The following is an 11,049-nucleotide window of genomic DNA, read 5'->3' as shown; positions in this document are numbered from 1 at the left end:
ATGCCATACTATACTGACATTTTTATGACTTCCTATGCCATAATATTCTGTGATGTTTTTATTCCTTTTTATGCCATACTATACTATGACATTTAAATGACTTTTTACGATTTACTATACTATGACATTTTTATGACTTTTTATGTCATATACTATGACGTCTTTATGACCTTTATGCCTTAGAGTACTCTGATGTTTTTATGATCTTTTGTCTTACTATACTATAACATTTTGATATATTTTTTATTTTTAGTTTGGGCTTTTATGCCTATATTGGATAGCACAGAAGAGAGAGACAGGAAATGGGGAGGCAGAGAGAGGGGGAATGACATGCAGTAAAGGGCCNTTACTATACTATAACATTTTGATATATTTTTTATTTTTAGTTTGGGCTTTTATGCCTATATTGGATAGCACAGAAGAGAGAGACAGGAAATGGGGAGGCAGAGAGAGGGGGAATGATATGCAGTAAAGGGCCGTCAGATGCGGGATTTGAACCGGGGCCGACTGCAGCGAGGACTGTAGCCTCTACATATGGGGCGCCTGCTCAACGCCACTCGACGCCCCTATACTATAACATTTTTATGACCTTTCATGCCATAATATACTATTACGTTTTTATGACTTTTCATGCCTTACTATACTATGACATTTTTATGACTTTGAATGCCTTACTATATTATTACAATTTTATGCCTTACTAAGGGAAGGGGAAGGGGAAGTCCACTTAGCCAGCCCCGCTAGGGCCGTTGCACTCAGCAACTCCCCTCTAACCTTACTAATTAAAAAACTAACCTAAACCGAAACAAAAACCGACAACTACCGGTGATCTCCAACCCCATGCCTAAAAAAAGAAACAAAACCAAAAGCCAGCACCCTGGCACATGCTGCTGAACAGAGATCAGGTTTTGAGGAAATTCCACTCCCCAGCACTTGACAGCTAAGTGGCAACTGTGACAGCAGGCCCACTCTGCTCCTCAGGTCCCTCCTTTTATTGTCAGCAGGTGCTGGACTTCTATTGGAGAGACAGGTAAAGAGAGAGTGGAGAAGAGCAAGGGAGAGAGCAAAACAAAACCCCCAAAATTGTGCGCAACAGTGAACTGGAGCTGCGCGTAATAACTATGAATTTTTTATGCTATATCGTTTTTATGACATTTTTATGCCTTATGACATATATATGACATTTATGTCCCTATATCAAGAGTGATGTTATCAAATACAGTATGTCACCTATAAGAGAATATATTCTTATGACATATATACATTCTCTGGATATATAAAGCTATAAGTTTATAGAAATATATGATATACTCATAATGCAACTTTATTAAAACAACATTCTTATTAAAACTATGACATTTTTATGACGTTTTTATTCCATACTATACTATGACTTTTTTATGAATTTTTATGCCTTAGTATACTATGACATTTTTATTGCTTTTTCTGCCTTACTATACTGTGACATTTTTATGACTTTTTACGACTTACTATACTATGACATTTTATGCGTTACTATTCTATGACTTTTTATGCCAAACTATAATATTACATTTTCGTGACTTTTTATGCCTTACTATACTATGACATTTTTACGACTTTTATGCCTTACTTTACTATGACTTTTTGTGCCATACTATTCTATGACATTTTTATGAATTTTTATGCCTTACTGTACAATGACGTTTTCATTACTCTTTATGCCTTAGTATACTATGACGTTTTTATGACTTTTCATGCCTTACTATATTATTACAATTTTTTGCCTTACCAGGGGAAGGTGAAGACCGCTGAGCCGGCCCCGCTAGGGCTGTTTCACTCAGCAACTCCCCTCTAACCTGCCTAGTTCAAAAACTAACCTAAACAAAAACAAAAACTGATAACTGAACTACCGGTGATCTCCAACCCCATGCCTAAAAAAAGAAACAAAACCAAAAACCAGCAGGCTGGCACATGCTGCTGAACAGAGATCAGGTTTTGAGGAGATTCCACTCCCCAGCACTTGACAGCTAAGTGGCAACTGTTACAGCAGGCCCACTACACTCCTGAGGTCCCTTCTTTTATTGTCAGCAGGTGCTGGACTCCTATTAGAGAAACAGGTATAGAGAGAGTGGAGAAGAGCAAGGGAGAGAGCAAAACAAAACCCCCAAACGGTGTGCAACAGCAAACTTGAGCTGCGCGTAATAACTATGAATTTTTTATGCTATGTTGTTTTTATGATGTTTTTATGCCTTACAATACTATGACTTATGACATATATATGACACATATGTCCCTATATCAAGAGTGATGTTACCAAATACAGTATGTCACCTATAAGAGAATATATTCTTATGACATATATACATCCACTGGATATATAAAGCTTTTACATGTTTGTTTTTGATTTTCACACATATCTATCTTTTATATTTACATATATAATATGAACATATACTGGCTTTGTGATATATTTATGTAACATATGTCTATAATATAAAAAGACATACTAAAATACATGTTTCTGTTAGCTAGACATATATGTTAATATATTATACTGTTGTAACAGGTTTCATATGTAATTTTTACATATATTGGCTATACTTAATACATAAATGATCTTACTTGATATGTACATATATTTCATATATGGAAATTCAACACATTTTCATATGTTATGTTTGCATATGGGAAATGAAAATTCACATCTTATTTGTTAATAAACTGTTTGGTTCATGACATTAAGAAGCCAATCTCTTTGTTTTGGAGGGGTGGCAAGTTTTTGTGTCCCTACCAATGTTGAGACCAAACCTACGCCCTTGATATATAGTAAATGCCATTCAGTCATCCATCCATACCACTTATCCTTTGAGGGTCACGGAGAGGTTGGAGCCAATCCCAGCTGACATTGGGCAAGATGCAGGGTACACGCTGGACAGGTCGCCAGTCTATCACAGGGATGATATATAGAGAGAAACACCCATTCACTCTCACATTCACACCTATGGGCAATATAAGGTCACCAATCAACCAAACTGTCCTAAATTGCCAGAAAAGAAAACTAGAGAATTTACTATTTTTGATTTAGTTGTGTTTGTTTGAGCTACAATTAAGAAGTTAACTCAAAAAAATGCAAATTTTTTCTTTAGAGGGAAAATTACATGTGTTCATTGCTGAAATTTTAAATAGTAGACTGGAAGGACTGAGAGAATCCAAAGTGTAAGTACTGGTTAAAATAAAAGTGATGAAAGGATTTGAAACATCAGTTGCAGTTGAAGGATTTATTTCTCTATGACTGACTGACTTTGCTCTTTCTTTCTTTGTCTTTCCTTCCACCCTCTCGCAGTCCGTCACAGACATTCATTAATTTGCAGTGCTCATACTCGTCTCGGCTCTCCCGCTATTGGTGTACTCTGGACCACAATGAGGATGAGCACAGAACACTTCATACAGCCTTCCTGTGTGTTACAAACATGGCAGGCAACGCCACCAGCACCCTGCTCCACTTTACACCTCTGAACATTTGTAAGTAGATGATCCTGTCAGCATGTATCTTTGGTCTGATGTAAAAGTTACTCTCAAGCTGCACTCAATACATTCCTTCCTGCCCCCACAGTAAAGCCGGACCCTCCATCAGATGTGAAAATCACTGAGTTGGAGGGACATCAGACGTGGATAAAGGTCACCTGGTATTCCCCGACCTCCTGGAAACATCAAGACAGATATTATGAACTAATCTACGAGGTCAAATACTGGCCTCTCCAGTCCTCGTTTTATAATAAGCAGGTGTGTTCTGGCAGACCATTAGACAAGCAGTTGGGTATTGCAGTTTTTGAATATGTGTGCCATACATACACTGTTGGTGTGTTTACTCTTCCTAGTACTCCAGCGCACTGTTGATTTTTCAGGCCTGAAACTATTGTTATCAGTTGATGACAGGGTGATGTGTGTTAACCTGGTTGTCTGTCTGTATGTGTTTGTGTAGGTAATGTTGATTAAGGGTTCACGCTCCCACACCATCAAAGATGCCATGCCTGGTGTTCAGTACCTGATACAGCTCAGAGCCAAGGACGAATATGACGGCCAGTGGAGTGACTGGAGTACACCTATCAATGCAAGCAGCTGGACAGGTACACACACATGCAAACATGCATACACCATATGTAAACAATAAAATAGGTTTCCCTCCATGTCACCATTAATGTTAGAAAACTCGAATAAGTAGTTTATCTTGCTCAGGGGACAGAAAACGGACTTACTTGGTTTTAGAGACAATGGAAGTGATCATTGAACTTCATCAACTAGCAATCAAGTAATGCATGATCCATTGTGGACACAGACAAAAGTAGTCATGACAACCTGAGGAAGCAGGACTCCTGTTTCCTTCCCCTGAGATTGGATTTTCCAAAAACACAGCAGTGCATATAAACATCCTCTCATACTTAGAGAGTTTTACTTCTTCCAGTTGTGTGTTTTTTTGTCTTTGAATCCGTTTAGTTATTGTATAAAGTATGCATTAAGTATTCTGGATACATGCTGATACAGTGGTTAGGAGAATATTTAGAAAAAGTTGATGAATACATCCTCATGTCCACATGTTCTCTGCAAAATGAAATAGACTCTGTAAAATGAAAGTGACACATGCTCATACAAATTTTGACATGAAAGTGAAACCTTTTTTTAAGGTAAATACATTAAGATATATTTCCTCTATGCTTTTTAACACATTTTCACTGAAAGGAATAGTTACACAGATTAAATAAACTAGATAAAACATGTTAATTAGGGATTTTAAGAGGTATTGGTTGTTTTGTTTTTTTGTTGAAAAAAAGGTCAGAACCAGGCTCCGTTTTCCCCCGTTTCCAGTCTTCATGCTTATCTAAGCTATTCGTCTCATCCACTGGTTTCAAATTTGTTGTGAATTATTTGAATTACTGTTCATATGGTTATTGTGACATGAGATTGATCTTCTAGAAGGCAAGAAGGCAAATAAGTCTATTTCCCAAAATGTCAAACTATTCCTTTGAGTAGTTTCCTTGTGTCCTTGGGATTTAACTTCTAATTTTCAGTCACCTCTCTGTTTCCAAAATAAAGGCCTCTGAAAATTGATATTAGCTCATCTGGTTTATGTTAAACATATTTGTACAATTTAAAGACCCCTAGTTTATTTTTGGATCAGGGATTGTTGCTTTTTTCTGCATTCAAGACTTATTTTAAAATGAAATCTATTCTTCTTCAAAGTAACTCATACTCTAAAGGAGGCCTGTACAGGCCAAAATATTTATATACTGAATCACTAAAAGTCTGGAATGCAAGAGTAATGTGTGGAAATGTGTAGAAATCTCCTTTTCTACTATATGTCACTCCAAAAGTTAAACAAACTCTGTCTAAATCAGTGGTTCCCAACGTTTTGTGCTCTACTGGTTACTTGTTGCACAAGTCTAATCGTTGTGACCAGTTCAACCATATGTTATTTTGAAAGGCCTTGTACAAGCATTTAAAAAAAATTCAATATTTTAAACATATATTCGTGTAGCAGAAATAAATTTTCCTCCCTTTCCTTTCTACCCCCTTTGATCCCAAGCTCATCAAGATAATACACTGTAATATGCGTTAACTTTTCAGTGTCTAGATGAATACTGTAAGAGACTTCCTGCTTGTCAGGGATGTTGATAACATGTTTCCTGTGTGGATGTTTCTCTCCCAGCTCCTGTGCTCATTGATGATCTGATTACCACAACGGTAAAAGTTTTAAGTGTCAATCAAATGCATCAGTCATTTATGGGGAAAAAACATTTACGCTCTTCATCTTTCAGGAACTCACAATGTCTCTTGTGTTACTGTTTTTAACCAACAGTTTCCAGTAATCATAGAGGAAGGATCTACTACAGATGACTACACGCCTGATGGTATGATAGTTAGCAGACAGTTAAATATTATGGTTAATCAGGTTTGTTTGTGTGTGACAGTGGAAGACGATGAAAAGATGAAAAGAACAGGATGAAAAAAACTCTTAAATGTTGTTCGTGCTAAAAACCCCCTCTGCCCCACTGGGTTTTAACAGGAAGTCGTGTCATCATAATAACTGAGGCTCAACAACGAAACAAGCTACAGGAAACATGGCTCAACACACCTATCACACATACAGACACACAAACATTGTCACACTCAAACATATACTTGCATGGATGTTATTCTGGTCCATCATTTCTGGTTCAGGATTTCTCAGTTTTCCACTCTCTTTCTAGACGTTCTTGGACCAGGAAATACTCCCTCTCCTGGACCAGTGGAGCTGTCTCATGCCCTGTGGATCTCTGGTTCATTTCTTCTCTTGTCAGTCATTTTGGCTGCCTACATATTCAGGTATAGAGAGGCAGCTGGTGTTAAATGGGAACTTTGTTATGTTTTTGTAGGTCTCGAAAATTTGAATTTACTCTAATATAGAAAACAGTTATACAGTACCCGTGATGCAATTAAAATGCTTAAGTTTACAACATGAATTAAATAATGGTCAGTGAATTTCTGTCTTATTTTTCAAACTCCAGCAAAATCAGCATCTTCATTTTAACCTCTCTTTTTTTTCCAGACACAAGGACAGATTAATGTCTAAGCTGCACCGTGTGAGTGTCATCATCCAGCCTCTTGACTCGTCTGAGCTTCCACCCACCACCCCAGCAGCCCCAGAGGAGCAGGCCCTGGTAACTTTTACCCGTCCACATTACAAAGAACCCCCAGTGAATGAAGGAGAAGAAGAGGACGGAGAAAATGAGGAAGAACAGAGGGTGAAGGAGAGGATAGAAGCCATGCACTTCAACAACACAAGTTATTTCTTTGTCCAGAGGGACTGATGATCATTCAAAGGGGGGGCTTAAACTAGTTGGAACATTTTAACATACCAACTACTGCCGGATTTGCGTTTTTCACTTCAGAACTGGTGTCACAGATGACACAAAGGATAATGGACTTAAACTTTTTATGGTTCTTCAATTAGCTTCTTTTGGAAGCAACCTCAGGAATAGTGTCTATCTCTCTAACTATCTCATGCCTAAAATACCTCTGAAAATACTTTGTTGTTGTTATTGTATAAAGAGCAGCATTTAACTACTGTGTCCTATGTGTGTGTCAATTTAAAATGTTTTGATAAACTATGGATTGGATATTTTTCTGCAAAATTTGAAAGATGTGACAACAGTTACAGTTAACAGTTTTCAGTGACAATATAGCTAAATATTTCCCCAGTCATCCAGCCTCCAGAAAAGGCTTCACCAGGGAAAAACTTATCAATTGGGATTGTTGTGTTCATATATGGAATGTGATGTGATAAATATAAAAGTCGATGAACTAAGTCAGTGATCAAACTGTACTTAAAACACAATGGTGGTTTACTGTTCTTGCATTATATCAGAATAGTCCAAAAGCTATAGGAAAAGTATTTTTGAGAAGCTTGTAAATGTCTTAGCAGACATAACACTTTTGCTTTTTTGTTTTGTGTGTGTGTGTGTGTGTGTGTGTGTGTGTGTGTGTGTGTGTGTGTGTGTGTGTGTGTGTGTGGGTGTGTGTGTGTGTGTGTGTGTGTGTGTGTGTTGTTCTAATCCTGCTACGTGAAGCACTTTGGGCTACATTTTTGTGTCCTGTATAAATAAAGTTAAGTAGTATCACTAGTGGCAGTGGTGGTGTTTCTTTTTATCTTGGCTTGTGCTACCCCCCAGCGGACGCAGCTGTTAACTGCAGAAATCGTTTCTATAGCAACAGTGATTGCCAAGCGTAACCAGCAACTGTGTCAGTAACAGGTGTTGTGTTCTGCTTAATATGGCTCCTAACCTGTGCTCCTAACGTGTCTCAGCCGTAGATTATTGAAAAATCATTTGGACCAACATCTATAGAGAAATGATGGCGAGAAAAGGCGGATTGGCGAAACTGGATGTTGCTGTTTTAAGCCCTGAGCAGCAGGAGAAACTGCGACAGTTCAAGGTAACCTAACATTGGGTGAATTTTACAACGCTTAAAAATGCTAGTCCGTTACATTTATCTAACGTTAAGGCGGCCAACTGCCAACTTTGTTTGTAGATTATTTGCAAGTCTAGTCAGTGATATGAGTTTTTTTTCCAGATCAAGACGAGAATCGACAACGAGCAGTATTTGAGGTCGCATCCAGAAGTGGAGCTACTGATAGGCGACTTTCTAAGGTAAGCTAGCCCATCTTCTTCAGTTTTGAAAAGCTAATTTTGCTTGCTATGTCCGCAGGTGAACTTTATATACAGTCAAACCTCAAAAAATTTATTTTAAGGACGATAAAAGGTCAGAATAAGAAGAAAAAATTAAATGGTTTGAGAGTACTTACCAAACTTCCAAAAACCTATTTTGCCCTGTAAGTGACCCATTATGTACAACATACTTACATAAAAACAGCCGCCATAGCCACAGAAAGTGCATGCATCTGAGGAATATGTGCAGTTGATCACCTTTTAATATGAACTTTTACTTCACTCAAAAGGTTCAGCCTCTATAATAGACTTTACTATGGTTGTATAGTTGCTATTCACATTTTCTGTTTTCTCACAGGGATGTGCTTCTTAAAAGGCCTGCTGATATCTGTGAATTTGCTTCAGGTCAGTTGTGCACACAAACACTCACTCACTCACTCACTCACACACACACACACACACACACACACACACACACACACACACAATATGTGGCCAATTTTTTCATTTAAATGTTTTATGACATATGTTGGGTTTTGATGTTATTTTATTGTGTTGATTGTCATGATAAATGTCTTATTTACTGTATATAGTGTAAGTGTAAAATTGCCAGTTGTTTTTTCCGTTTGATTTGTTGACAATTATAAAAAATATAGAATAAAATCAGCCTCATCCTTCAAATGGACCCCATGAAGAGTAGATACATTACTGTTTACACACACAAGCATAATTTTACCCACTAACCAGTGTCTATGGTCTTTTTCAGATCATTTCACCAACCCAAACCTTCATGCAACTATTGGCTCCAAAATTGAAGAGAACAGTGTCAATGAGTGAAACACACCCAATAGTCATAGCTTTGCAATTTTTCTTTGTGTCTTTCTCTGTACACAGAAACAACTAAGATGCGAATAAGTTTTTGTCTGTCTGCAAAACTGGTCAGTTTATAGCTTCATTATCAGATCGCTATCGCAGGAAGCCAACTAACTGGGAAGATGGTAACGGCCATTCCTAATGAGTGTAATTAAAGGTTAATGAGAACAGGATGTCCTGTGGGTATTACGCACTGTTTGTCACATCACCCACATGATTATGTTGGGACATATTGAAGAGTTAATTGTGGCCCATGTAATGAAACCAGGATCACATATTGCAATCTGCATTCATCTGAATGGCTGTGTCCCCTTAACTATATGGATTACTTAAAACATATCTTATGAAGGGCCAGAGAGGTTGACACCAGTTCAGATTTAATATTTACACCATTCATTTATTTAATGATAAAACTATTTTTTTTTTAAAATCTTTCTTTTTTTAATTCATGGTCCAGTGATATCTCTAATTCTTTTCATTGAGGTGATATTTGTGCTTTTTTATATACTGTACATATATTTTTTTTGGTTGCATTGAAATATTTGATACGCATCTGTATAGACAATGAAATTATACATTGCAAAAGCAAAGGATTAAACTAATTAATGAAGCACATGTTTATAGAGTCACAGTCACATATTACAAGAGGTGAATTTTTGATTGATGATTGATAACCTTGTTTCTTTTGGAGAAAATTGACTTTGTGTTTCTAGAGAGAAGTGATCTCCTCAGTGTCTTTGTCAAATTTATCATCTGTCATCCATTACAATAACTGCATGTTAGCTTGGGCAGTGGCCAAGCTTTCTCCATGGTGAGTAGAGCTTTTACTTTGTAGTTATCCTGCTTTGTTTGTTGTTTTGTTTTGGCTATGTAATTGTGTCTGGACAATGCAGCACTGCATTGGGTTGTGGTGTTTGGGTTTTATCAGCCTATTCATCTTTTCCATCCACCCATGTTTGCTTGGAGCATGGTGTACTGCAATGGACAGCACAACGGAATCCTGTGCTCTACAAAAAAAAAATGTTTGTTTGTCACAATACTAATGATGGACTGATGAAACTAAGGTTGAATTGTTTTGGAAGAACATCGATCACGATTTGGGGTTTTGCTGCCTCCGGGCCTGAACAGGTCAACATTATCAAAGAAAATTAATTCCTAAATTCATCAAGGTATTTTACAGGATAATGTCAGGGTGTCTGTCCACCTGTTGAAGCTGCAGGAGGAGTTGGGTGATGCAGCAGGACAATGACCCTAATCATGTAATCAAGTAAATCTACTACAGAATGACTTCAAAGAAAGAAAATCCACCTGTGGAGTGGCCTAGTCACAGCCCAGGCCCTGGGGCCAGTTGCTCAAAACACCTTAAGTTAAGATTAAAGTCTGAGTTAAGGTTTCCTTAAAATAAAAACAGTTGTCCAAAACACTGTAAGTCTTCTCCTTAAGGTTTCCGTGAAGTTCCTGTCAAAACAACAGGAGGCTGAGATTGCTTGCCGGCTTCTTTGATAACAGGTATAAGCTAATGCCAGCTAACATATGGTCTCCATGGAAACAGTAGAATTTTAGCGCCGTAAAATCTCTTTCACCTCTGTACCTTTTTTCCTTAACTAAGGAAGCCTTTTAAGAGATTCTGTGCAACACCCTTAAGTAACTCCCTCAGCTAAGGAAAATTTAAACCTTAAGTGTCATACTTCAGCAGAAATCTTAAGGTGTTCTGTGCAACTGGCCCCTGATCAGTCGCTACTGGAGCTTGTTTGAGGTTAGTGGTGCCAAAGGAGATGTGACCACTTATTAAATCAAATGATTTACTTACTTTTTCCATCAACAGTGTGAATGTTTATTGGGTGTGTTCAATAGGGTGTGTTCAAAGACACAAAAGATTATAATTGTTTATGTGATATAAGTTTAGAGACACTGTGTTTGTCGACATGTGTAACTCAGATCACATTTTATGACCAATCAATGCAGAAAACCAGGTAATTTTAAAGGGGACCAC

At 37.5% G+C, this 11,049-nt stretch overlaps 2 protein-coding genes across 2 annotated transcripts; both read left to right on the top strand.

Annotated features, from left to right (window-relative positions):
* Window positions 1-3,325: 3,325 nt before the first annotated feature.
* On the top strand, window positions 3,326-7,500 carry LOC111237206 (interleukin-6 receptor subunit alpha-like; the record flags this gene model as incomplete). The annotated part of the gene is made up of 7 exons (XM_022766206.1): window positions 3,326-3,504; window positions 3,596-3,765; window positions 3,965-4,109; window positions 5,687-5,721; window positions 5,837-5,888; window positions 6,228-6,342; window positions 6,566-7,500. Coding segments are annotated over 7 exons (958 nt in total), but the record flags the coding sequence as incomplete, so codon positions are not given.
* Window positions 7,501-7,773: 273 nt separating this feature from the next.
* On the top strand, window positions 7,774-10,304 carry riiad1 (regulatory subunit of type II PKA R-subunit (RIIa) domain containing 1). The gene is made up of 4 exons (XM_022766208.1): window positions 7,774-7,950; window positions 8,089-8,165; window positions 8,542-8,588; window positions 8,950-10,304. The coding sequence occupies exons 1-4, from the start codon at window positions 7,867-7,869 to the stop codon at window positions 9,018-9,020; spliced, it is 279 nt and encodes a 92-aa protein (XP_022621929.1). The 5' UTR covers window positions 7,774-7,866; the 3' UTR covers window positions 9,021-10,304.
* Window positions 10,305-11,049: the final 745 nt, after the last annotated feature.

The sequence above is a fragment of the Seriola dumerili genome, unplaced genomic scaffold (genome assembly GCF_002260705.1).
Source record: "Seriola dumerili isolate Sdu_G_001 unplaced genomic scaffold, Sdu_1.0 BDQW01000814.1, whole genome shotgun sequence".
Taxonomy (NCBI): Eukaryota; Metazoa; Chordata; class Actinopteri; order Carangiformes; family Carangidae; genus Seriola; species Seriola dumerili.
Note: the sequence above shows the minus strand (reverse complement) of the source record. Positions and strands in the feature narration are given on the sequence as shown.

Coding starts and splice junctions, on each gene's coding strand:
- riiad1 (XM_022766208.1), top strand. CDS start 7,867: ATGATGGCGAGAAAAGGCGGATTGGCGAAACTGGATGTTGCTGTTTTA. Junction 7,951..8,088: donor AGAAACTGCGACAGTTCAAG/GTAACCTAACAT, acceptor TTTTTTTTCCAG/ATCAAGACGAGAATCGACAA. Junction 8,166..8,541: donor CTGATAGGCGACTTTCTAAG/GTAAGCTAGCCC, acceptor GTTTTCTCACAG/GGATGTGCTTCTTAAAAGGC.